We start from the raw sequence: 24,838 nt of genomic DNA on the forward strand, positions 1-24,838 counted from the left end.
ATTTTCTTCAGATAAATACTCAGAAGTCAAGTTACTGGATCATAAATTAGTTTTATTTTTAATTTTTGAGGACCCTCCTTATGTTTTCCAGAGTGACTACATCAATTTGCATTTCTACCAACAGGGTTCCCTTTTCTCTGCATCCTTGCCAACATGTGTTATGTCTTATCTTTTTTGGTAATAGCTGTTCTAACAGATGGGAGGTGATCTCGTTATGATTTTGATTTGCATTTCCATGATGATTAGTGATGTTGAGCATCTTTTCATGTACCTGTTGGCCATTCATATAACTTTGTGGAAAAGGTCTGTTTAGATCCTCTGCCACTGGATTCTTTAATTTTTTTATTACTGAGTGTTACATGTTCTTTATGTATTTTGGATATTAACTCAATCAGACACCTGATTTGCAAAGTTTTTCTCCCATTTGGCAAGTTGCCTTTTTATTTCTTTTTTTTTTTTTTAAAGAATTTATTTATTTATTTGACAGAGAGAGATCACAAGTAGATGGAGAGGCAGGCAGAGAGAGAGAGAGAGGGAAGCAGGCTCCCCGCCAAGCAGAGAGCCCAATGTGGGACTCTATCCCAGGACCCTGAGATCATGACCTGAGCCGAAGGCAGCGGCCCAACCCACTGAGCCACCTAGGCGCCCCTGCCTTTTTATTTCTAATGGTCTCCTTTGCTATGCAGAAACTTTTTAGTTTGATATGTACTTGTTTATTTTTGCTTTTGTTGTCAAATCCAAAAAATCATCACCATGGCCGGGCGCCTGGGTGGCTCAGTGGGTTAAGCCGCTGCCTTAGGCTCGGGTCATGATCTCAGGGTCCTGGGATCGAGCCCCGCATCGGGCTCTCTGCTCAGCAGGGAGCCTGCTTCCCTCTATCTCTCTCTCTCTGCCTCCCTCTCCGTCTCCTTGTGATCGCTCTCTGTCAAATAAAAAAAAGATGTTTACCACCTGTTTCTCTTTACATTCAAGTGTTTGATCTATTTTGAGTTACTTCTTGTGTATGGTGTTAGATAGTTGTCCACTGTCACTCCTTTGCCTGTGGCTGTCCAGTTTTCCCAACACCATTTATTGAAGAGATTGTTCTTTCCCCATTTTATATTCTTGGCTCCTTTGTCATAAATTGATTGATCACATATGTGACTGATCTTACACAGTAGTGAGATATGGAGAATTGATGTTAAGGTAGAAGATACCTAAGGGATCTCTTTATTTTACTTTTGTAAGTGTTCCAGGCCTCAGTAGGAGTCATTTTCAAAAAAGTATATTTATCTCACATATTGAAATCAGAAGTGTGTTTCCAGTAATAAGTTAATGAATAAGAAATTAAAGCTGTTTAGTAAATACTTTCTTACTCCCCAGGTACCGAAAACAAATGGAAGAAATGCAGAAGGCCTTTAATAAAACAATAGTAAAACTTCAGAATACTTCAAGAATAGCAGAGGAGCAGGTTGGTCACCTTCAACTCTTATTTACTTTTTATATAAATTTCTTTTGAATTTTATAGGCTCTTGCTGGTAAGAAGGATAAGTAGTGTTGGTTCTTTCTTTCCCCTGATAGTTGATGATAAAAGCCTATTATATGATGTCATTTTTGGGAAATTACCTAGCTATTAGCATCTGTTTTTCCTCCAGAGAAAATTTCTTGAGCATTATTCCTATTAACGTTTCCAAGTCTGTGTGTGTATATGTGGTAGAAGTGCAGTGGCCTTTTTTAAAGCAGCTTTGTTAAACTCAAATCTTTTGTGGTTTTCTACACAGCTAATCTAATTGATTGCAGATAAGAACAGTTCTGTTTCTTCTTTTTAGTCCTTATACCTTTTCATTTCTTCTTTTTTTCCTCTATCTGTTATCTGTGATGCAGTATCATTGATAATATTGGCCATTACTCTGTCTTTTGATTTTAAGGAAACAATTTCAGTATCACACAATTTCAGTATTATAGTATCCAGATGTTTATTAAAAGTTTTTACAGTGGGGCGCCTGGGTGGCTCAGTGGGTTAAGCCGCTGCCTTCGGCTCAGGTCATGATCTCAGGGTCCTGGGATCGAGTCCCACATCGGGCTCTCTGCTCAGTGGGGAGCCTGCTTCCCTCTCTCTCTCTCTCTGCCTACTTGTGATCTCTCTCTGTCAAATAAATAAATAAAATCTTTAAAAAAAAAAGTTTTTACAGTGTGTTACTATGATGAAGAAATTTTATACTTTTCTAAAAATTTATCTGGGACTAGGGGATGGTGGGATGAAGCCAGGAGACCTGAGGTTTTAGAGTTTAGTGCATCTTATTGCTAGTTAAAACTCTAAACTATAACACAATCCAATTGTGATTCCATACAAATTTCCTTTTTAGTGTCTTTTTTTTTTAGTTGAAGTTATTTAAAATGTTTTCAAAATACAAGTCCTTTATTAGAGATGTATTTTACAAATTTTTCTTCCAGTTTGTTATTTATCGTTCTCTTAAAAGTGTCTTTTTAAGGGCACCTGGGTGGCTCAGTGGGTTAAGCCTCTGCCTTCGGCTCAGGTCATGATCTCAGGGTCCTGGGATCGAGGCCCACATCGGGCTCTCTGCTCAGCAGGGAGCCTGCTTCCTCCTCTCTCTCTGCCTGCCTCTCTGCCTGCTTGTGATCTCTCTCTGTCGAATAAATAAATAAAATCTTGGGGAAAAAAAAAAGTGTCTTTTGAAGAGCAGAAGTTTTTAATTTGTTAAAACCTATTTATCTGTTCTCTCTTTGCTCTATAAAATCTTTCCCTTACACAGAGTCACAAAGAATTTTTTCTCAGTTTTTTTCTGAATGTTTTATGTATAAATATAAATCAATTCAAAATATATTTATGTGTGTGTGTGTGTGTGTGTGTGTGTGTGTGTGTGTGCATATATATATATATATGGATGCGTTTCAGGACTTCTTTTTTATTCTGTTCATCTTTTTTTATGCTGATAACCAGACTGTTGGGATTATTGTAGCTTGATAGGAACTCTTGAAGTCACGTAGTGTGAATCTTCCAACTTTGTTCGTCTCTTTCAAAACTGTTTTGGCTAATACGGATTTTAGAATCAGCTTTTCAATATCTACAAAAAACAACCTGTTTGCATCTTGATTAGATTTTGTGGAATTTATATATCAGTTTGGAGAATTGACATCTTAACAATATTATCTTCTGACCCATGAACACAGTAGTTATTTAGTACTCCATTAATTTTAATGGTTAAAATGATTTCCCCTCTATATTTTCTGATGTCAAAGACTTACTTAAATACTTTTAAAATAATTTATATATTATTAAAAGTATTGGAAATAAATCTTGATTAGAAGTATTAACTTATTAAATTTCATAGTTTTTTCTTTAAATGTAATTATCTGGAATTTATCAGTATTTGTCAAATGTGAGTCAGAAAAAACAGTTTTATGAGTCAGGTTCAGCATTTTAAACAGACTAAGTAGGATAGAAACTACCAGAGTGTATTGCAGTAAGGGAAGTAAGTGAAACTTTTTGTTATATTTTTATGCATCCATCTCTCCCAACCCACCCACCCTTTGGTCCCCCTCCCCCCCCCCAGTTGAGATTTAAAACTTATTTATTTATTTATTTATTTATTTTAAGGTTTTTATTTATTTAAATGAGAGAAAGCACAAGCAAGGGGAGTGGCAGACAGAAGGAGAGGAAGAAGCAGGCTTCCCACTGAGTGGGGAGCCCGATGGGGGTCTTGATCCCAGGACTTTGGGATCATGACTTGAGCCAAAGGCAGGTGCTTAACCACTGAGCCACCCAGGCACCCCTAAAACTTACATAAATCTAAGTTGGGAAAACTTAGGTCTAGAGTGATAAGTGGTTATATAACTATTTCATACATGATCCTAAATAGAGTCTTAGATTTTCTTTACATTCTGCCTTCTTCTGATCCTCCCCAAATTCAGTAGTAAGTTGAAATTTTCAGTATAGTCTCCCTAATATGGGTTCCTGATGAGGAATATGATAAATAATTTCCTAAGATATGCATGCAAATATTTCACATAAAAACATGTTTGTTCATTATAAAAGTTTTAAAAATCTAGAACTAGAGAGATGGGTGTTTTTGATTAATTTATTTTCATTGGTGATATTTTAGCATTGACTAGATTAACTGTTGTAGGGTTTTGACTATGTAACATCCTAAGTTCCATCCTAGTGTGCAACAGAATAGAACTTTTAAATTTTTTGGTATGAGCCTGCTTCATATCCAGAAACATTTTTCAAAAACTTTTCAACATGTTTTTGTGCTGAGTGCTTTGGCTTAAAAATACTTATTTGATAGGGTGCCTGGGTGGCTCAGTAGGTTAAAGCCTCTGCCTTCGGCTTGGGTCATGATCCCAGGGTCTGGGGATCGAGCTCTGCATTGGGCTTTCTGCCTGCCTCTCTGCCTGCTTGTGATCTCTCTCTCTGTCACATAAATAATAAAATCTTTAAAAAAAAAAATACTTATTTGACAAAGTGATTATTTTGCATACAGCTGGTTTATGCACATGGAGCTGATACTAACTTGAAAAGTATAATTTGTTATTGCACAGTAATCCAAATGGTAGCAGTAAATAGCAAAATGGTTTTTTGGAGGGCTAAGGAGAGGGAGGGTTCAGCATTTTTTGTTTTTTTAAAAATTTCTGGTCACACTTTACAATATTGATTCATTAAAAACTTGTATTAATATATTTTTTTCTTGAGGAACTTAGTAATTTTACTGGAACTTATACAGTGTATATAATGTACAGATAAAAGTTTCATACACATAAAAATAATATTTCTTCCTTTATCATAGGATCAGCGGCAAACTGAAGCCATCCAGTTACTACAGGCACAGCTGACCAACATGACACAGCTTGTTTCAAACTTATCAACAACAGTGGCAGAATTAAAACGCGAGGTATTGTTATTACTGGTTTTGTAAGACAAACACTGCATATAGAGAGGTTGTTAAAAAGGCAGTCTTGTTAAGAACGTGGTATCTAAGAACTTCAACCAAACAAAATGGTCAATTTCTAGAGCGCTTCTTCAGAATACCAGAATGTGGCATTTTGAAGTTTTGGAAATACACAAATTATGATAATTTTTTGGAAAAGACATTTGTAGTTTAGGTCTTAACCTAAAATATGGTTATAAAGCAGTTCTGTTAGGCCTTTTGCAGACCACTGATTTTCAGTTTATAAAGGCTTATTGGGTTGCTTAATAAAGCAAAAATTTAATGGACTTAGTAAGTATTTCTTGAGCATCCATTGTATGTGGGTGTGAGCTGTATAGTACTTGGAGTGTACAGCAGTGAGTATCCTTGGCACTGCACAGAGCCTCTCTTGGGGGACGGGGAATACTTAAAGTAAATATATGTGAGGGACAGTGGAATGCAGAATGAAATGTGTGTGTATGGATGGTGTTGTAAGGGTTGCTCTTTTAGCTACGGTGGTTTTGGAAGGCTTATCTGAGGCAGTGGCATTAGAACTTGAGTGCTCAATGTGGGGCCTCGGGTCAGAACAAACCTGTTACTAGCCACACTCGGGCAAAGGACCCACGATTGGAAACAATGTGCTATGTTTAGTTGGCCTGGCTAGAGCAGAATGAGGGAATGTACAGAATGAGCTGAGCAGAATGGTGGGGCTCAGGTCATGGAGGCCTTTGTAGGCAGTTTAGAGTTTAAACTTTATTCTAATCATTGCAACTCATTGGAAAGAATTAAGAAGTGATGAGGGTCATCTCATTGAGGGTATGTTGAGAAACTCCCTATTTGTTGCTCTGGAGAATTGCCTCTTAGGGAAGAGCAAAAGCAGAAGTGGGGAGGATGCCAGTTGGGATGTAGTCGCGATAACCTGGGTGCGGTGACACCGATTCGGAGGAGGGTTTTAGAAGTGGAGAACATTGTGAACTTGTTGAATTCAGGAAATATTTAAGAGAAGGACAAGCCTTGATGAAAGACTGGATGTGTGGGATGGGGAACTAAGGGTGACCCCATGTTTTTTGCTTAAATAACTGGGCGATTAGACTAGGTAGGAGCAAGATTTTTTTTTCTCCCCAAGTAGGAGATAGTACAGATGGAAAAACACAGCAAATGTAGCAAAATATTAACTATTGGTGAACATAGTTGAAAGGCATGAATATATTCATTGATATTTTTTAAAAGTTTTCCATAGGTTTGAAATGTTTAAAGATTTGTGGGAGGGGAGAAGACAGAGTAAGACATTACCTCAGTAGTTCATTTTCTAAGAGCATGCCATGCATTTTTTGGTTTTGAAACACATTAAAAAATGTTTAAAACGATTTGTTCTTTGAATTTTATATCCCATGGTATTTTTCCTTAATAAAATTTTTAAATGATAAACTAATAATATAATAATACAATATTTAATATTATTATAATATATAAAATATATAATAACTAAATCCTTTTTCTCCTCTCAGGTTTCAGATCGACAAAGCTATCTTGTCATATCTTTGGTTCTCTGTGTTGTCTTGGGACTAATGCTTTGTATGCAGCGTTGTCGAAACACCTCTCAATTTGATGGAGATTATATTTCGAAACTCCCTAAAAGTAATCAGTATCCAAGCCCTAAAAGGTAACGTCAGCATTTTATTTCACATTTTTTACTATTTTTTTAAATATTTTTGAGAAATTTTACTGAATAAGGGAATACTGAAATAATTTTTTAGCAAGATAGTCCTGTATCTGGAAGGTTCTATAGACTGGAATAAAGAAAACATTAATAAGAAGTGCATAAACCATTGAAATATTTTGGTTGTGAAGGATGCTTGAATGTGGAATTCAAAGGGAGAGGATAATAGGTATTTTAATATAGCACCTTTTAGAGAATGATCCTTAATTTTTTTTTACATGTAATAGCAGTAACTGGAGTTTTACATTAGAGATTGGTATTCCGTAGCATGTTCAGTTCTCAGCAGCTTCCATCAGGCCCCAGCTGCAGAGTAAATTATATGTCGTTTACTCATTGTGCCCAGTGTTGACTTTCTTCATGTTTCAGGTGTTTCTCATCTTACGATGATATGAATTTGAAAAGGAGAACTTCATTCCCACTCATCAGATCCAAGTCTCTACAGTTAACTGGCAAAGAAGGTAGATTTTTGTGCCACGTTTATATGTAAACAGGAATCTAGCTCACTTCTGCATAAGTGTAGTGTCAGTCCTGTGTTCAGAACCATCTGCAGCAGAGTAATGGGCATAAGTAACCTTTGTGTTTGTGCTGCGTCAAAGCCACCTTATCACTTGCACACTTTCTTTCTGTCTTTATTCCTAAAAGCCCAGAGGGTGGGGAAGGGGCGCTTAGTTTAATTAGCCACTGGTAGCTTTGTTTGCACATGCTCCTGTTTAGAAGTATTTCTTTTTAGAAAGGGATGTTTGAGAAAGTTCAGCAGATTTGGAAAACCTGAATGTGCTCCCATAGCATCCTGTGCTTATCTGCCTCCTCTTCTTGTACAGGTAGGACCCCTTTTGTCTCTAGTTGAGGACTGTGAGGCACTTTCTGGGAGGGTGGAAATCTAGTTTATCTCTTTTTTATAGGCCAGGGTCCGTAATAGCATTCCATTATCTAACACTCAGTGAATACTTAAATTTAAAATGAATGAATTAGTACTGAGTAGCTGTTTTTCTATATCATTTCTTTCATAATTAGAACTTCCTAAGAGACTTAGCTTTATAGCAGTCTTAAAATAACCAAGTTAATTGTATATTTCAGTTAGGATTGCTTTCTTAATAATAACTAGCTTCTCTTGCCTTGGGATTTAGTAACAGCATGTTTCAATTGACTAAATCGTTTGAGTAATCATTGCTGAGCATTGCTGATTTACTGTGATCACAGCGTTCACAGAGACAACCTATTGTATGTGTGTTTGCTCAACACTAGTAAATCTCTTCTTCCTTCCTGTTTTTTTCTTTCTTTTTTTGTTCTTTTGGGTGATTTTCTTTTATAATAACATTTTTAATTTAAGTGTTAGGTATTAAGAAAATGTAATTGTTATGTGTAAAGCTTGATGAATTTTCATAAACCAAATGAACACACCTGTGTGACAACACACCCAGACTGAGAGAACATTATCCAGCATCCCAGCCACTGCTTCTGCTCTTCTAGTCCCTGTCCATCCCTCCCCAGGGTAGCCACTGTTTTGATCTCTGACTTTTGATATAGGGATGTTGAACATCTTTTCATGTGCTTCGGGACATTTGTAAATCATCTTTGGAGAAATGTCCTTTTAAATTTAATTTGAATTTAAATGAATTTAAAAAGAGTTTTTCTTTAACATTTTTGTTGTTAATATCTCCAATGTCATGTAGTCTCCTCATGTTTCCTTGTAGGAATTTTACAGTTTTACATTTTATATTTAGGTCTTTAATCCATTTTGAGTTAACTTATGTATATTGTGGAAAATAGGGTTCAACCTCATTCTTTTACATGTCAGTATCCAGTTTTCCCAGGACTATTTGTTGAAGAAACTTTTTCCTTATTGACTGGTCTTACTATTTTTGTTGACGATTATTTGACTGTATGTGTGAGTTTGTTTCTGGGTCCTTTATTATTTTGGTCTGTTTACCAGTCTTTATGCCAGTATTACGCTGTTTTGTTTTATTTTGTTTAAAGATTTATTTATTTGAGAGACAGAAAATGGTGGGGGTGGGGGACAGAAGGATAGAGAGAGAAAATCTTAGCAGACTTTGTGCTCAGTGTAGAGCCTCATGCGGGGCTCGATCTTACAACTCTAAGATAACAACCTGAGCTGAAACCAAGAGCTGGACACTTAACCGACTGTGCCACCTAGGTACTCCGGTACCATGCTGTTTTATTTTGTTCTGTTTTTAAGATTAATTTATTTAAGAGAGAGAGAGGCAGGGAGGGACAAGGGAATAGGGAGAGAGAGTCTTAAGCAGACTCCATGCTGAGCGTAGAACCCAACACCAGGTTTGATCTCATGACACTGAGCGGAAACCAAGAGTTCTGTGGTTAACTGACTGTGCTACTCAAGTATCCCAGTACAGCACTGTTTTGATGACTATAGCTTTGTGACATGTTCTGAAATCAGGAAGTATGAATCCTCAAACTTTATTCTTTTTAAAAATAGTCTGGCCTATTTAAGGTCGTTTGAGAAGTGATAAAAATTTTAGGATTTTTTTTTTCTTCTTCTTCAGCAAAAAAATATTGTTGGAATTTTGATAAGGATTGTGCTGAATCTGTATTATCATTTGACAGTATGGACATCTTAACAGTATTAAGTGTTCCACTCATGAACGTGAGATGTTTTCTCATTTGTGTCCTCTTTTTTATTTTTATATTTTTAAAGATTTTATTTATTTATTTGACAGAGGAAGACACAGCAAGAGAGGGAACACAAGGAGGGGGAGGGGGAAAGGGAGAGGGAAAAGCAGACTTCCCACTGACTGAGCCACCCAGGCAACCCCCCTTTTGTCTGATTTGGATGCCTTTTATTTCCTTTCTTGCCTAATTGCTCTGGCTAGGACTTCTAGTACTAAGTTGAATAGAAGAGAGCTGGCATCCTTGTCTTGTTCCTGATCTTAGAGGAAAAGCTTTCAGTCTTTCGTCATTATTATGTCAGCTGTAGGCTTTTTCATAAATGGCCTTTAATATGTTGAGGTTTCCTTTTGTTCATAGTTTATTGAGTATTGTTAGCATGAAAGGTGTTGAATCTTGTCATGTGCTTTTTCTGCATCAGTTGGGATGATCATGTACGTGGCTTCTGTCCTTCATTCTTTTATTTTTTTTAAGATTTTATTTATCTATTTGACAGCGAGAGAGAGATCACAAGTAGGCAGAGAGGGAGGGGGAAGCAGGCTTTCTGCTGAGCAGAGAGCCTGATGCAGGGCTCGATCTCAGGACCTTGAGATGATGACCAGAGCTGAAGGCAGAGGCTTAACCCACTGAGCCACGCAGGTGCCCCTGTCCTTCACTCTTTTCATGTGTATTACATTGATTGATGTTCATATGTTGCATCATTCTTGTTATTCTAGAAATAAATCTCCATTTATGTAATATCATTTTAATGTACTATCAAATTTCCTTTGCTTATATTTCATTGAAGATTTTTGTATCAGTATTCATTAGGGATATTGGTCTGTAGTTTTTCTGTAGTGCTTTTGTCAGGCTTTGGTATCAGGGTAATTCTGGTTATATAGAATGAGTTTGGAAGTGTTCCCTCTCCAGATTTTTGGAAGAGTTTCAAGAATTGGTGTTAGTTCTTCTTTAAATGTTTGGTAGAATTCTTTAATGGAACTATCTAGTTGGGGGGCTTTTCTTTGTTGAAAGGTTTTGATTATTGATTCAGTCTCCTTACTTGTTATTGGTCTTTTGATATTTTCTCTTCATGATTTATTCTTGATGTGTGTTGCTAGGAATTTATCCATTTCTTCTGGGTTTCCAATTTTTTGGAGTACAGTTCATAGTAGTCTCTTACAGTCATTTTTCTGTGGCTTGGTTGTACTGCTCCATGTCTTATTATTATATATCCTAGGATTTTGTACAAAGTCGATACAGATTAATACAAAATTGACAAATTACATAACCTCTTGCCTGCTAAGTATTTAAGATAATAATGGGGCTTAGATAATCCATGCTTTAACTTAACATTAATTCATTTTAAGTCTTATTCTCTTAGTATCCTTCTCTCTCTTCATCAGATTTGTACTTTGATTTGCAACTCTCACTTTTGTTGATAAATCAGGTGGACCAAAATTGTTTCGTTTTTGTTGAAAATTGTTTCAAATTGTTACATTTTTACTGTGAAATATAAGGGAAAAAAAAACCAAAAATGTGCACAAGCTAGAATATACAACTTGCGAAGTCATTATAAAGTGCATGCCTGTGTAGCTAACATTCAGATCAAGGAGTGGAACAAGATGGGCACTCTTGGTATTGCTTCTCCCAGAAATAGCTGTCTTGAATTTTGAAATAATCATACACTTGATTTTCTTAATAGTTTTACCTTCAGTGTTTGGATCCCTCACAATGTAATAAAGGTTTTGCCTGATTTTGAGCTTTTGATAAATTGAATCATACCATCTGTAAACATTTTTGTCTTCAGCGTTCTGTTGGGAGATTCATATACACGATTGCATCCCATTTTAATATCGTATACTATTTCAGTAGCTAATTCACAGTGAATTTATCCATTCTACTATTGCTTAGCTTGGGGCTATTACAGTTAACGCTGCTGTAAACATGCATTTGTATTCTGGAACATAGTTGTATGAATTTCTCTAGGAATACTACCTAGGTGTAATACTGCTGGGTTATAGAGAATGCCGATCTGCAAGTCATCAGGTAACGCAGGCTTTTCCAGAGTGGCCATAACACAGTTTGTGCTTCCACCAGTGCTGTGGGGATTTCCATTATTCTGCATTCTTGCCAACAAACACTTAGGATTCTTAAGTTTTAAAGTGTTTGTTAACCTCAGTAAAGTTGTGATTTGCATTTACCTGATTACTAATGAAGTTGAACATCTTTATTTATGCCTTTTAGTTATTTGACTTTCCTGGGCAATTTTAAGGTTTTGCCTGTTCTTCTTTTGGGTTGTTTATATCTTTTGTAGTGGTATATAATTATTTTTAAGATTTTGATTCTAGTCATTGATAAGTATTTTGCAGATACCTTATTTTTGCTTTGAAATTTGTGTTTTATATGGAGTTTTTTTTTTAAAGAAGAGAAGCTCCTCTTAATGTTAGTGTAATCAAATGTATACATTTTCCCCCATTATGGTTAGCTTTTTTATCTCCTGTTGAAACAGAATTTTTTGCCCTAAGTTTATGGATGATATTCTCTTATAATTTCTTTTAAATACTTACTTCAGTTTTTATTGTTAGGTCTTTAATCTACCTGGAATTTACTTTTTTTTTTTTTTTTTTTTTTTTAATGTTTGGTGTTAGGTAGGAATTCCAGTGTATAATTTTATGTGAATTTTCAGTTGTTTCAGGTTTCTTGGCCATTATTGGCTCTTTATCTTTCCATATAGATTTGGAATCCTCTACTTAATGTTTCATCGCAAACAAAATTTGATTGAGATTACATAGATTGCATATCAATTTGGGAAGGATATAGCATATCCCTTTTTACTCCAAAAGGGTCAAACTTTTGGGAGCTTTATTCCTAGAATATTTTTTCATGCTGTTGTAAATTGTATCATGGGCACACATGTGTGTTTATTGATGGTATTTAAAAATACAGTAGATTTTGGTGCTGTTGAGGTTAACTCTGTGCTTACTGGTTGCTTTCTGGATCTGTCCATTTCTGATAGAGGGGCATCATAAGCGTCCAGCCATGTAATGGATTCATGTGTTCTTCCTTCTTGGAGTACTGTTAGTTTTTGCCTTATGTATTTTGACACTCTTTTGTGAGGCACATATGCATTAAGGATTATTACCCTTACTGTAAGATTGTAAGTCTTCTTGGAGTATTGACCTCTTATCATTATGAAATGGTCCTCTTTATCCCTAATAACTTCATTGTTCTGAAATCTGCTCTGTCTGAAATTAATATACCGAATCCTGTTTTATTTGTGTTAGCATATCTTTCTTTATCCTGTACTTTTCGTCTATATCTGTATTTGAAGTGTGTTTCTTGTGAAAGTAATTCCATTTACAGTTGTACCAAAAATAATAAAATACCTGGAATAAACCTAACCAAGGGGGTGAAGCCCTGTATTCTAAAAACTAGAAAACACTAATAAAAGAAGTTGAAGGTGACACAAATGGAGAGATGGTCCCTCCTCATGGGTTGGAAGAACCAATACTGTTAAAATGTCCATACTACCCAAAGCAATCTATAGATTTAATGCAGTCCTGATCAAAATATCAACATTTTTCACAAAACTGAAAAAAATAATTCTAAAATTTGCATGGAACCAAAAGATCCCAAATAGCCAAAGCAATCTTGAAAAAGAACAAAGCTGAAGATATCACAATCCCAGATTTCAAGATATACTATACTACAAAGCCATAGTAATCAAAACAATATGGTACTAGCCCAAAAATAGAGAAGTGGAACAGAGTAGAGAGCTAAGAAGTAAACCCATGTCTGTATGATCCGTCAATATATGACATAGGAGGCAGGAATATACAGTGGGAAAGACACAGTCTTGTCAACAGATGGTGCTGGGAAAACCAGAAAACTACTGGCAAAAGACTGAAACTGGACTGCTTTCTTACATCATACACAAAGAAACCCTGAAAATGGATTAAAGATCTGAATGTGAGATCTGAAACTGTAAAGCTCCTAGAAGAAAACATAGGCAGTAATTTCTTTGACTTTGACCATAGAAATGTTTTTCTATATATGTCTCCTTAGGCAAGGGAAACAAAAGCAAAATAAAACTATTTAGACTACCCCCAAATAAAAAGCTTTTGTATAGTAATAAAACCATCAACAAAATGACAAGGCAGCCTACTGAGTGTGAGAAGATATTTATAAATGATATATCTGATAAGGGGTTAATACCCAAAATATATAAAGAACTTACACAATTCAACACCAAAGAAATCCCCAAATAATCCAATTAAAAGTGGGCAGAGGCCCTGAATAGATATTTTTCCAGAGAAGACATACAGATAACCAACAGACACATGAAAACATGCTTAACATCACTAATCATCAGGGAAATGCAAATCAAAACCATAATGAAATAACCACCTCAGAATGGCTAAAATCAAAAACATAAAAAACAATAAGTGTTAGTGAGGATATGAAGGAAAAGGAACCTCATGCATGTTGGCGGGAATGCAAACTGGTATAACCATTGGGGAAAACAGTATGGAGTTTCCTCAAAAAAATTAAAAATATAATTACTAGATGATCCAGTAATTCCATTACTGGCTGTTTACCCAAAGAAAATGAAAACACTAGGGACGCCTGGGTGGCTTAGTGGGTTAAAGCCTCTGCCTTTGGCTTGGGTCATGATCCTTGGGTCCTGGGGTCGAGCCCCGCATCGGGCTCTCTGCTCAGCAGGGAGCCTGCTTCCCAACTCCTTCTCTCTCTGCCTGCCTCTCTGTGTGCTTGTGATCTCTGTCTGTCAAATAAATAAAAATCTTAAAAAAAAAAAAAATGAAAACACTTATTTGAAAAGATATATGCACCTCTGTGTTTATTGCAGCATTATTTACAATTGCCTTGTTATGGAAATGTCCATCCATAAATGAATGGATTAAGATGTGGTGTGTGTGTCTATCTATATATATATAGATAGATAGACACATACACAATGGAACATTACTCAGTCTTAAGAAAGAATGAGGTCTTGTCATTTGCAACAACATGAATGGAGCTAGAAAGTATAATGCTAAGTGAAATAAATCAGAGAAAGGCAAATGCTGTATGATTTCACTCATATGTGGGATTTAAGAAACAGGAAAAACAGACAGACTCTTAGATATACAGAATGAACTGATGATTGCAAGAGGGGAGATGGTTGGGGCATGAGTGAGTGAAATAGGTAGAGGGGATTAAGAGTACACTTATCATGATGAGCACTAAGGGAGTAATGTATAGAACTGTTGAATCATTATACTATATAACTGTCTAATTTTTTTTAAACATTAAAGCCAGTTTCTTGTAAATAGCATACAGTTGAGTCATGTGTTTTGTTCCAGTCTTAAAATCTTTGAATTGGTGTATTTAGACCATTTACATTTAAAGCGATTATTGATATAGTTGAATTAATATTTACTGTTTGTTATTGTTTGTTATCTTTGTTCCATTTTCGTCTTTCATACTTTTTTCTGCCTTTTGTACTTCAAGTTCAGCATTGTATATAATTCCATATTTTCTCCTTTCATAGCATGTATTCTTTCACTTTCTCTTGTGGTTGCCCTGGAGTTTGCAATATACATTTACAACTAACCCAAATCCACTTTCAAATAACACTGTACCACTTCATGGGTAGTACAACTGTTTTGTAATAACAAGATACTTCTTTTTCTTCTTTTCTTTTGTCAAAATACTGTTAATTTCTCCCATCCATTTCTTACATCACTGCTGTCATTCACTTGCACATAAGCATATATATGTATGTGTATGTATATGTGTATGTATGTATGTGTGTACACACACACACACACACACACACATTCCTTTTCTTTATGTAGATCTCAGTTTCTGACCTGTGTCATTTTCCAGTTTTCAAAAAAAACACTTTTTGACATTTCTTGCAAGGTTTCCTGGCATAATTTCCCTCAATTTTTTGCTTATCCAAGAAGGATAATTTTTGTAGGAGATAGATAATTTTTGTAGGGTATAGTGTGTTTTTTCTCTCAATACTTTATTTTACTCCACCCTCTTGTTGCATGATTTCTGAGAAGTCAGATATAACTTGTCTTTGTTTTTCTTTAGGTAAGTAATTTTCTTCTTTTTCAGAGTTTCTCTGTATCTTTGAACTTTTTGGAATTCGTATATGATATGCCTAGGTGTAGTATTTTCAGCATTTATCCTGTTTTGTGTTGCCTGAGCTTCCTAGATCTATGGTTTGGTGTCTGACATTAATTTGGGGGAAATTCTCATTCATTATTACTTGAAATATTTCTTTTGTTCCTTTCTCTTGTTCTTTCCCTCTGGTATTCTCATTACTCATGTATTATACATTTTACAGTTGACCTGCACTTTTTTGGATATTCTGTTCTGTGGTTTTTTCTTTTTTCCCTTTTCTCTTTAATTTTAGAAGTTCCATTGTCATGTCATAAAGCTCAGTGTTTCTTGCTCAACTGTGTCTAGTCTACCAGTGAACTCCTCAAAGGCATTCTTCATTTTTGTTACTGTGTTTGCTCTAGTGTTTCTTTTTTATCCTTCATTAGAACTTTTCTGCCTACATTATCCATCTATTCTTGCATGTTGTCTACTTTTTTACATTAAAGCCCTTAGCATATTAATCATACTTTTTTTAAAAAATTCCTGGTCTGATAAGTCCACCATTCTTGTCATCTAACTCTGGTTCTCATGCTTGTTTAGTCTCTTCGAACTATGTTCTTTGCTTTCTTAAGAAACGCCTTGTAATTCTTTCTTCTTTTTGAAAGGTGGGAGATGGTGTACTTGGTAAAAGGAACTGGTAAACAGTTCCTGTGGTGGTGAAGTGTGGTGGTAGAAGAAACGTTCTGGACTCCTGTTATTAGGTCTAAATCTTTTGGTGGGTCTTTTCCCTGGACTGTTCACTTCGTTAGTGCTTCTCGGGTTTCCCCTTTCCCTTAGACAGGTCAGGCTCTGATAAAACACCAGCAGGTTCAGCTCTACTAAAATAGTTCTCCTAAAGTCAGTCCTTGTTAAGAACAGAATACTCTGGAATATTTCAAAGAGCTTCTGGAGGTAAAACTCACAGAAGTGTCGACGCTCCACTCTGACGGGTATCCTCCTTGGATTTTCTAACTTAAGGATTGACCCACACTGAGCATCCATCAATATATCAATTAATGTAGTTCAAGTTTTCCTACATGGGCACTGATTCCCACAGAGGTTTCTGTGTATCTGCCTGTCTCTGAGTTTTGAGACAGTCACTTGTTGTGTGACCTCACTTTTCCGAAGATACACAAAGAGTTGATTTTTTAGTTTGTTTAGCTTTTTACTTGTTGTTAGGACAGAATGGCAGCTTCCATGAATACAGACACCCTTTTTGAGACTAAAGACAACTTTGTTTCTTCCTTTCCAATCCTTAACAGATTTTATTTCCTTTGTTTCCCTAGCTGTTGTGGCTAGCATTTTAGCAGTGTTGAATAGAAGTACCTGATAGGGACCTTTGTCTTGTTCCCATTCTTAAAGGAAAACTCTTAGTCTTAAGTATTATATTTGTCATAGATGTTCAGTAGATACCCATTATCTAAGGAAGTTCCTCTCAGTTTGCTAATAATTCCTTTCCCCCGTGAATCGTTTTATCTTACCAAATACTTTTTTAGCTTCTTTTAAGATGATCATTTCAGATCTGTTATTAAAATGAAGTATACTAATCAGTTTTCTTGAGTCACATTTTTATTACATAATAAATACAAGTTGGTCATGATACTTATGTGTGTGTTGTGTTCATATTATTATTTTCACATAATTCTTTTTGATACTCTAGGGATTTTGCTACCTATTCATGAATAAGGCTGGCATGTAGTTTTTTATTTCTCACACTGTTGGGTTTTGGTGTGTAAGGTGTATAAAATCAGATGGTCAGTGCTCTCTTATTTTTAGTTCTCGGGAAGAGTTAAAGATTATAATTATTTCTTTTTTGAATTTTTATTCACGTAGGTCCAGAATTGTCCTTGTAAGAGGAGTTTTTGTTATAGGAACTTGATTTTTTTGCCACTTTAAATTAAAAATTTCCATGACTTTTTCTATGTCAACTAAGTGTTAAAATTTATTAGTGTAAAGATACTCACTTTTACCTATTAACATTTTATTTTTCCTCCCTTTTCCAAAGAGATTTTTTTGTTAGAGCGGAGAAGAGATTCTTTTTCTGTTATTAGAAGTTGTGCATTATTTTTGACATTTTCTCATACTTTAGAATTTACAAATACTTGTCAAAATCTGCAGTTAATGAGTACTTTTTCCTCTTCTTGGACAGTACCAAGATCTTTTATCTCCAACTTGGCTTACATGCTACTCTTTTGTGTATTTAAATTCTATTTTTTTCTTAGTTGTAATTCAACAAGGAATACTGTGATTATTTTTCACACTTCACGTTCATTTACATTTATGCACATGTACACCGATTCTTAATTCTTCGGGTCTGCTTTCGGAGAATTTCCATTTGCCATTGCTTCCCTTCATACTGAAACATGATCTTTTTTTCTTTATTCCTGTTTAAATTTGTTGGGTTCTTTGAATCTCTCAGTTGGTATCTTTTGTCAAGATTGGAAAATTCTTTTTTTTTTTTTTTTTTAAAGATTTTATTTATTTTATTTGACAGACAGAGATTACAAGTGGGCAGAGAGGCAGACAGAGAGAGAGGGGAGGAAGCAGGCTCCCCGCTGAGCAAAGAGCCCGATGCGGGGCTCGATCCCAGGACCCTGGGATCATGACCTGAGCTGAAGGCAGAGGCTTTAACCCACTGAGCCACCCAGGTGCCCCAAGATTGGAAAATTCTTAACAACCATTATTTTCCCCCTGAAACATTCCCTCTACCTCGTTCTCTTTTAGAATCCACATTTAATTCAGGATGTTCCCATCCTTTTCACTTTAGCTCCCTAAACTCTACTTATTTCCATTCTTTTTGCCTTTCTGTGTTAGATTTGGGTGATTTCTTCTGAACTGTTTTCCAGACCACACATTCTTAGCTATCTGTAATCTGCTATTAAATTCTTTCATCGAGTCTTTAATGTCATTTATTACATTTTCCATTTCTAGGAGTTGCTTCAGTATTTTTTTAAACATCTAGGTCCCTTTTGTTTGTTTGTTTTATTTTTCCTGCAGATACTTTCAAGCTGTTTTTTTATTTAGACATAGTAAGTATACCTGTCTTTATAATCTTATCTTTGTGATAATTCTAGTATCTTAAGTCTTTGTGAATCTGTTCATTAATTTTGTCCGTAGGCTCTTGCTCAAGATGCCTCTGGTCTTTCTGGGCTTGGTTACCTTTGTGTGTTGGTCCTTCTCTTTGAAAAATAATTTGTCGGGATAATTAGAGAGCTAGAAGGTAGGTCCTTCTGCCAGAGAAAATTTGTGTTTGCTTTGTATTCAAGAATATTTTATGTTAGTGGCATGAGGTGAGTTGGACCGCCAGATCTGGAAATTCAGACTGTCAGTCCCTGCACTGCCTGGGTTAATTCTTACTCTGAGGATAGTCCTTAGAGTCCTAGCTTACAGGGCGATGAGTGAGGGTGTCTTACTAGACTACTACTGTGGGTGGGTCTGGAGATTTTATTTCTGACTCATTCTCTTCATACCATCAGAGCTAAAATTCACATACTCCTGCATTGGCAAATGCTGTCAGGACAAGAATGACTTTTGTGTTCCACTTCACTATCTGGCGTCCTACTTTTATTTCAGATTTGGTCTAGAGATTGCCTACTTAATCTTGGCTACTCTTCAGTGCTTTTAGTGATTTTTAAAAAAAATTTTAATTCAGTTAATTAACATATAGTGTATTATTAGTTTCAGAGGTAGAGTTCAGAGGTAGAGGTGATTCCCCGGTCTTATAGAATACCCATTGCTTGTTACGTCACGTGCCATCCTTAAAGTCCCATCATCCTAGTTATACCATCCCCCCCCCCCCCACCCTCCAGCAACCCTCAGTTTGTTTCCTATGATTGAGTCTCTTAGGGTTTGTCTCCCTCTCTGGTTTCTTCTTGTCTTATTTTTACCCCCCTTCCCTATGCATCTCTGTTTTGTTTCTTAAATTCTGCATATGAGTGAGATCATACAATAGACTTTCTCTGATTGACTTATTTCGCTTAGTGTAAATTAAATTACCCTATAGTTTCATCCACATGGTTGCAAATGGCAAGATTTCTTTTTTAAAAGACTTTATTTACTTATTTGACAGACAGAGATCACAACTAGGCAGAGAAAGAGAGAGAGAGAGAGAGAGGAGGAAGCAGGCTCCCTGCTAAGCAGAAAGCCCAATATGGGGCTCGATCCCAGAACCCCGGGACCATGACCCGAGCTCAAGGCAGAGGCTTTAACCCACTGAGCCACCCAGGTGCCCCAAGATTTCATTTTTTGATGGCTGAGTAATCCGTTGTGTGTACACACACACACACACACACATTCTTTGTGCATTCATCTGTTGGTGGACATCTGGGCTCTTTCCATAGTTTGGCTATTGTGGACATTACTGATATAAAAATTCGGGTGCACGTGCCCCTTTGGATCACTACATTTGTATCTTTAGGGTAAATACCCAGTGTGATTGCTGGGTTGTAGGGTAGCTCTATTTTCAAGTTTTTGAGGAACCTCCGTGCTGTTTTCCAGAGTGGCTGCACCAGTTTGCATTCCCACCAGTGATGTAAGAAGTTCCCTTTTCTCCACATCCTTGCCAACATCTATTATTTCCTGACTTGTTAAATCCATATTTAGTTGCTTTCGTAGAGAGGGTGGTCTGAGTAACAGTTAACAACCATTTCTAAAAGTGCCATTTTTTTTAAGATCAATTTGAGTGAGATTAGTAACTGATAGAAATGGCTGTTTAGAAGAATGTTTAGATATTTTGATATACTTGATGACTTTCTCAACAGATTTCTAGGACATAATGTAAAAAATTATAATTGGTTGAATCATGTTATTAGTAAATTTGCAGTATATGAAGTTTTAGAGTGAATTTTATAGCTTAAAAATTTCTGGCTCTGTCAGACCACGTATTGTTTATTTTTAATGGGCTCAGTAGGACTGAAATTCCGTTTATCTTGTCAGTCAGATGTCTTTCTTGACAAGACATTTATCTTGTCAGTGTGGAAGTGGTATGCAGCTGTCTTTAATGTGCTTAAAGGAATGAAATCTTAGAAACCTAAAGCGAATATTTCTAATTTACTCACCTTGCCAGAAGTGTTTATTCATTATTGCTTTGTCATTTATATTGCATGTTAAAGCTATTTTTAGATTTTGGCATTCAGAGTTTCGATCACAGTAAAATACATCTAGAAAAAACTTCTTAAATTTCTTTTTTAATGTGGATGTTCCTTTAGCTGGCTTTTGTACCTGGTCACTGCTTGTTGTACATAATTAACCCACATTCGTGACACAGTGTAGCTTAGTGTTTTAGGGAAATACTCAGATGATGTATGGGTTTGTTACTAGCTTAACCTGGTGATGTTACCTTCTTACTAGGTAAAGGATAGGGCTGGGCCCTGAGAGGGATCCTTACTGTGTTGACTGATGGCTAGCTGTCCGTTAGAAGCTTAAGGAAATTATTTGAAGGAGACTGGTAAAACCTCAGATAAAAATGGTACCATCTCCCATCTTGTCACTTTTCACTAATTTAAAATACATAAATATATGCTTAATGTATAATTATAAACTCATTGGTTAGGAAAATAATCACTAAGGGACAATATATAATATTTTTAGTGTTTATCTTAGCATAATATACTACATATCTGCTTTTTATTTCCTCTTACAGTAGACCCAAATGATTTGTACATCGTAGAACCCCTCAAGTTCTCTCCAGAAAAAAAGGTAATATTTTGATTCTTTTTAAGTATATTGGTATGTTATGACATAGTAGATAAAGAACTGGGTAGAAAGGTTTGGTATCTCTAAGTGGTCCTTAAATTTACTGTATATGTCCAATCATAATACTGATACAAGTCAATGTTACAGAGGTCAGCAAACTACAACTTCCAGGCTATATCTGGCCTGTGGCCTGTTCTGTATGAGCCTGGAGCCATCTTAAAGGGTTGTAAAATAAAAAAGAATATACAAGAGATACAGTATGTGACCTGTAAAGCCTAAAATACTTACTGCCTGGCCCTTTATAGAGAAGATTTGCTGATGCCTGGGTAGTAGTCCTTGTTTATTATCAGTGCGTGTTAGGCACAGTGTGTGCGTGTGCCATTCCTGCATTCCTCACAGCAGCCTGGAGATGGTAGTATCCCCGAGTTGAAATGAGAAAACCAAAATTCAGAGGGTTTATGTTGTCTTTGAATGATCCATTAAGTCAGTGGTAAAACTCAAAATATACTTGGGCTTTTTGGTTATAAAGTCTGCGTTTTCTGTTTTGCCTCTCAAAATAAGTTGTACTCAGTTTGATTAGAGGTAATGATCTCTAGGTGAAAGAACTTGGACTTCTAGAGCCAAATAGCCCAGGGTTCAGTCCCAACCTGGCCACTTACTGTGTTGTAACTTGGGTGTGGAACCAAACCTCTGGACCTTGGTTTTCTCATTTAGTAACCAGGGATAAATACTCACTTCTTAGTAAGTAGGATACACATGAAAGCAGCTAGGATTCTACCTGATGCTTAGTAAGTACTCAGATGTCAGTTATCACCCCCTAAATCTATTTTCAGAGGTAGCAGCTAAGCTAAGTAAGGAGTTGTGATTGAGCAGCATTTACAAAATGGGAAGATAATGGTTAATATCTATCCAGAACATAACAGTATGTTTGAACATAATACTGTTTACTTTTCACCGGGAGTTGGCAGTTTCCTGCATAGTTCAGCCCTCCAGGTGGTTTGATGAGGTAACTCTTGGAGGTCTCATTACTGCCTTGTTTTAAAATTTGTGTTGCAGAAGAAACGCTGCAAGTATAAAACTGAAAAAATTGAAACCATAAAACCAGCAGATCCATTGCACCCTATAGCCAATGGAGACCTAAAAGGAAGGAAGCCCTTTGTGAACCAGAGAGACTTCTCTAATATGGGAGAAGTTTATCACTCTTCGTACAAGGGTCCTCCGTCTGAAGGAAGCTCCGAAACCTCATCACAGTCAGAGGAGTCTTACTTCTGTGGCATTTCAGCTTGCACAAGTCTGTGCAACGGACAGTCCCAGAAGACAAAAACTGAGAAGAGGGCTTTAAAACGAAGGCGATCTAAAGTCCAAGACCAAGGAAAATTGATAAAAACTCTAATACAGACTAAGTCAGGATCATTACCGAGCCTGCATGACATAATCAAAGGAAACAAAGAGATCACCGTGGGAACATTTGGTGTCACAGCGGTCTCGGGACACATCTAAAATGAACAGAACTTTTCATACTGGAGACTTTTTGTTGTTGTTCTTTGAAGAACAGTCTGTGGTATTCGAAGGGTTTGGGGGAGGGAGAAAATACTAATGGGAAAAGTATTCAGAAATTATGGTTTCTGCCTTTTTAAAGAAGTAGGTGGGATTGTGTCAATCTTGGTTAATGAGCTGCAGTTTTACAAGGCTGATCACTTCCTACAAGGACAATGGTAGACATTTTATAAAGATGTTTTTTCACAGATTAATTACTGGGACAAACGTAATTTGGAAGCCCAGTTCCTTTGGGTGGGATAGGAATGAAAGCCTAAACCTCTTCCTTTAGCTTTGTTCCTATTTCTTGCACCTTCCCATATTTATGTGCCTTTTGTCTATTTATAATGCCACTGGAAGAGGAGGGAGAACTTTTTCTGTCATTTGATTTCTTTTATAACTTTGTTAGTTTTTTGAAGCTGCAAACACTACAAGGCTTTAAGGTGATCTGCACCTGAAGTTCCGTAATGTGGGTCAGACAGTGTAAAGGTCCCGCAGACTTGCCAGATAGACTTCTTGTAGCAAACTCACTTGAAACAGAAACTTGCTGGAATTCTCTTCTGTTCTTTTAGGTAAGCAGAGATACGGATATTTTCATTCAACTTACTCACACTCGTTTTTCTCTAGTTACTAACTCAATGAGAAAAAAGCCTACAAGATTTTTTCTTATAAATGACTGGTATTTGCGAATAGATTTTTTATGAATTCACCTTTTAAGCACATTTAACCACTTGTAAGGGTTTTCGTTAGCTACATTACATCTTAAACATTCACAATAAGCACTAATCCTCTGGACTTTCAGGTAGTTCTTTCCTGTTTCTACAAATAGAACTTTTGGAGCTTCGTCGAATGAGTCCAGGTCTCGTGGTAAAATCACTGCCTATGTACCTGTGCACGGATCCAGTGAGTGACTTTGTCAAGCCTTGTCTAATTGGTCAAGTCTAAAGGGATCGTTAGTCCTGATGTTTGCTTTGTATTGGCTACAGATGTGCAGAGGCATACCTGTGATGTCAGTGTGTCTGTCTCCACCTTGTCTTTTGTTTCCTTTAAAAAATAATTGGCAGCGACTGTGTTTGAATAAAATGATTTCTTAGTGTGTGTTTGTACAGTAATGAGTGAAAGTGGGAAGTTTCTTCTTGAAAGGGAGAGAATTGACCATTTCATGTTGTAAGATTTAAGTTATAACTTATTGAGCACTTTTAGTAATAACTGTTTTTAAACTTGTCTAATACCTCTCGGGTGGGGTATTGTTTGTAATGTGACCTATTTAAAGCCTTTTTTGTTTGTTTAAGTTGCTGCTTTTAGGTTAACAGTATGTTTTAGATGATTTAAATTTTTTTTCCAGTCTGTACAATTAGCCATTCAGAGCAGGAGGGCCTGATTGTATAGAAGCTTGTTGAGAAGAGGTCCAGGTGAGCTTGGAGGGAGAGCGGGAAGCTCCACGATGTGCATGTGGCGCCCAGAGTTGTGGAAAGGTGGCTGTCAGTTTGTAACTGCGGAGCTGGAGTGCCATTAGAAACTGTGAATTTCCAAATAAATCCGAACACTTGTCTTTATTAATTACGGGCTCTTCTGTTCTTTGGTGGAGAAACTTACAAATACATTGCTCAGAACATAGACTGAAGTTTCTGCCACTTTGGAAACTAAACACAGCAACATCTCCTTACATGATTGATCACATGTCAGCCAGCTCTAAACTGACTGAGCTTAAAATAAACATTTTCTTCCATGTACAATCATAATTTCACGATTTCAAACACTAACATTAGAGTTTTGATCTTTATTTAGTAGAACACATGTATGTGTTTTCCTCTTAGCGGGTGCCATCTTGAGGACTAATTTCTAAGTTTTTCCATATCTAAATAGAGTGTAATACTTGATAATTTACTTTTCAACTTTCACGCAACTAACCAGAGCATGACATTTTACACTTCGGGGTTTATTTTTCCTCTCTGAGATTATATGAGGAGAAAAAAAGGTCTTGCCAGTTGTAGACTTGTGCCCGGTAAGAAGCAAAGCTATGTATACGAGATAGGCTTTCAGTGTTGCTTGATAGTTAGCTTCATTTTATTTTTTCTAACGTTAAGCATTAGACAGCATAAAATTAAAGGAAACTGGGGGGATCATTGCAAAGATGCCAAGTAAAGCAGGTTTTTTTTTTTTTTAAAGATTTTATTTATTTATTTGACAGAGACCACAAGTAGGC

The 24,838-nt window shown here is 36.3% G+C and overlaps 1 protein-coding gene across 4 annotated transcripts in view; it reads left to right on the plus strand.

Moving 5' to 3' along the window:
• Window positions 1-24,192, plus strand: part of SUCO (SUN domain containing ossification factor) — an 86,629-nt gene extending 62,437 nt beyond the window's left edge. For 3 of the 4 annotated variants that reach the window (XM_059145426.1, XM_059145425.1, XM_059145427.1), the window contains 6 exons: window positions 1,363-1,450; window positions 4,788-4,892; window positions 6,416-6,570; window positions 6,994-7,085; window positions 21,044-21,099; window positions 22,153-24,192. In XM_059145426.1, coding sequence (XP_059001409.1) covers window positions 1,363-1,450; window positions 4,788-4,892; window positions 6,416-6,570; window positions 6,994-7,085; window positions 21,044-21,099; window positions 22,153-22,596 — 940 coding nt within the window. In that variant the 3' untranslated portion in view covers window positions 22,597-24,192. Of the gene's footprint in view, window positions 1-1,362; window positions 1,451-4,787; window positions 4,893-6,415; window positions 6,571-6,993; window positions 7,086-7,357; window positions 7,449-21,043; window positions 21,100-22,152 lie in introns of all 4 variants that reach the window. The other variant, XR_009347306.1, reaches the window with a different exon arrangement.
• The last annotated feature ends 646 nt before the right edge of the window (window positions 24,193-24,838 follow it).

This window comes from Mustela lutreola, chromosome 14 (assembly GCF_030435805.1).
Source record: "Mustela lutreola isolate mMusLut2 chromosome 14, mMusLut2.pri, whole genome shotgun sequence".
NCBI lineage: Eukaryota > Metazoa > Chordata > Mammalia > Carnivora > Mustelidae > Mustela > Mustela lutreola.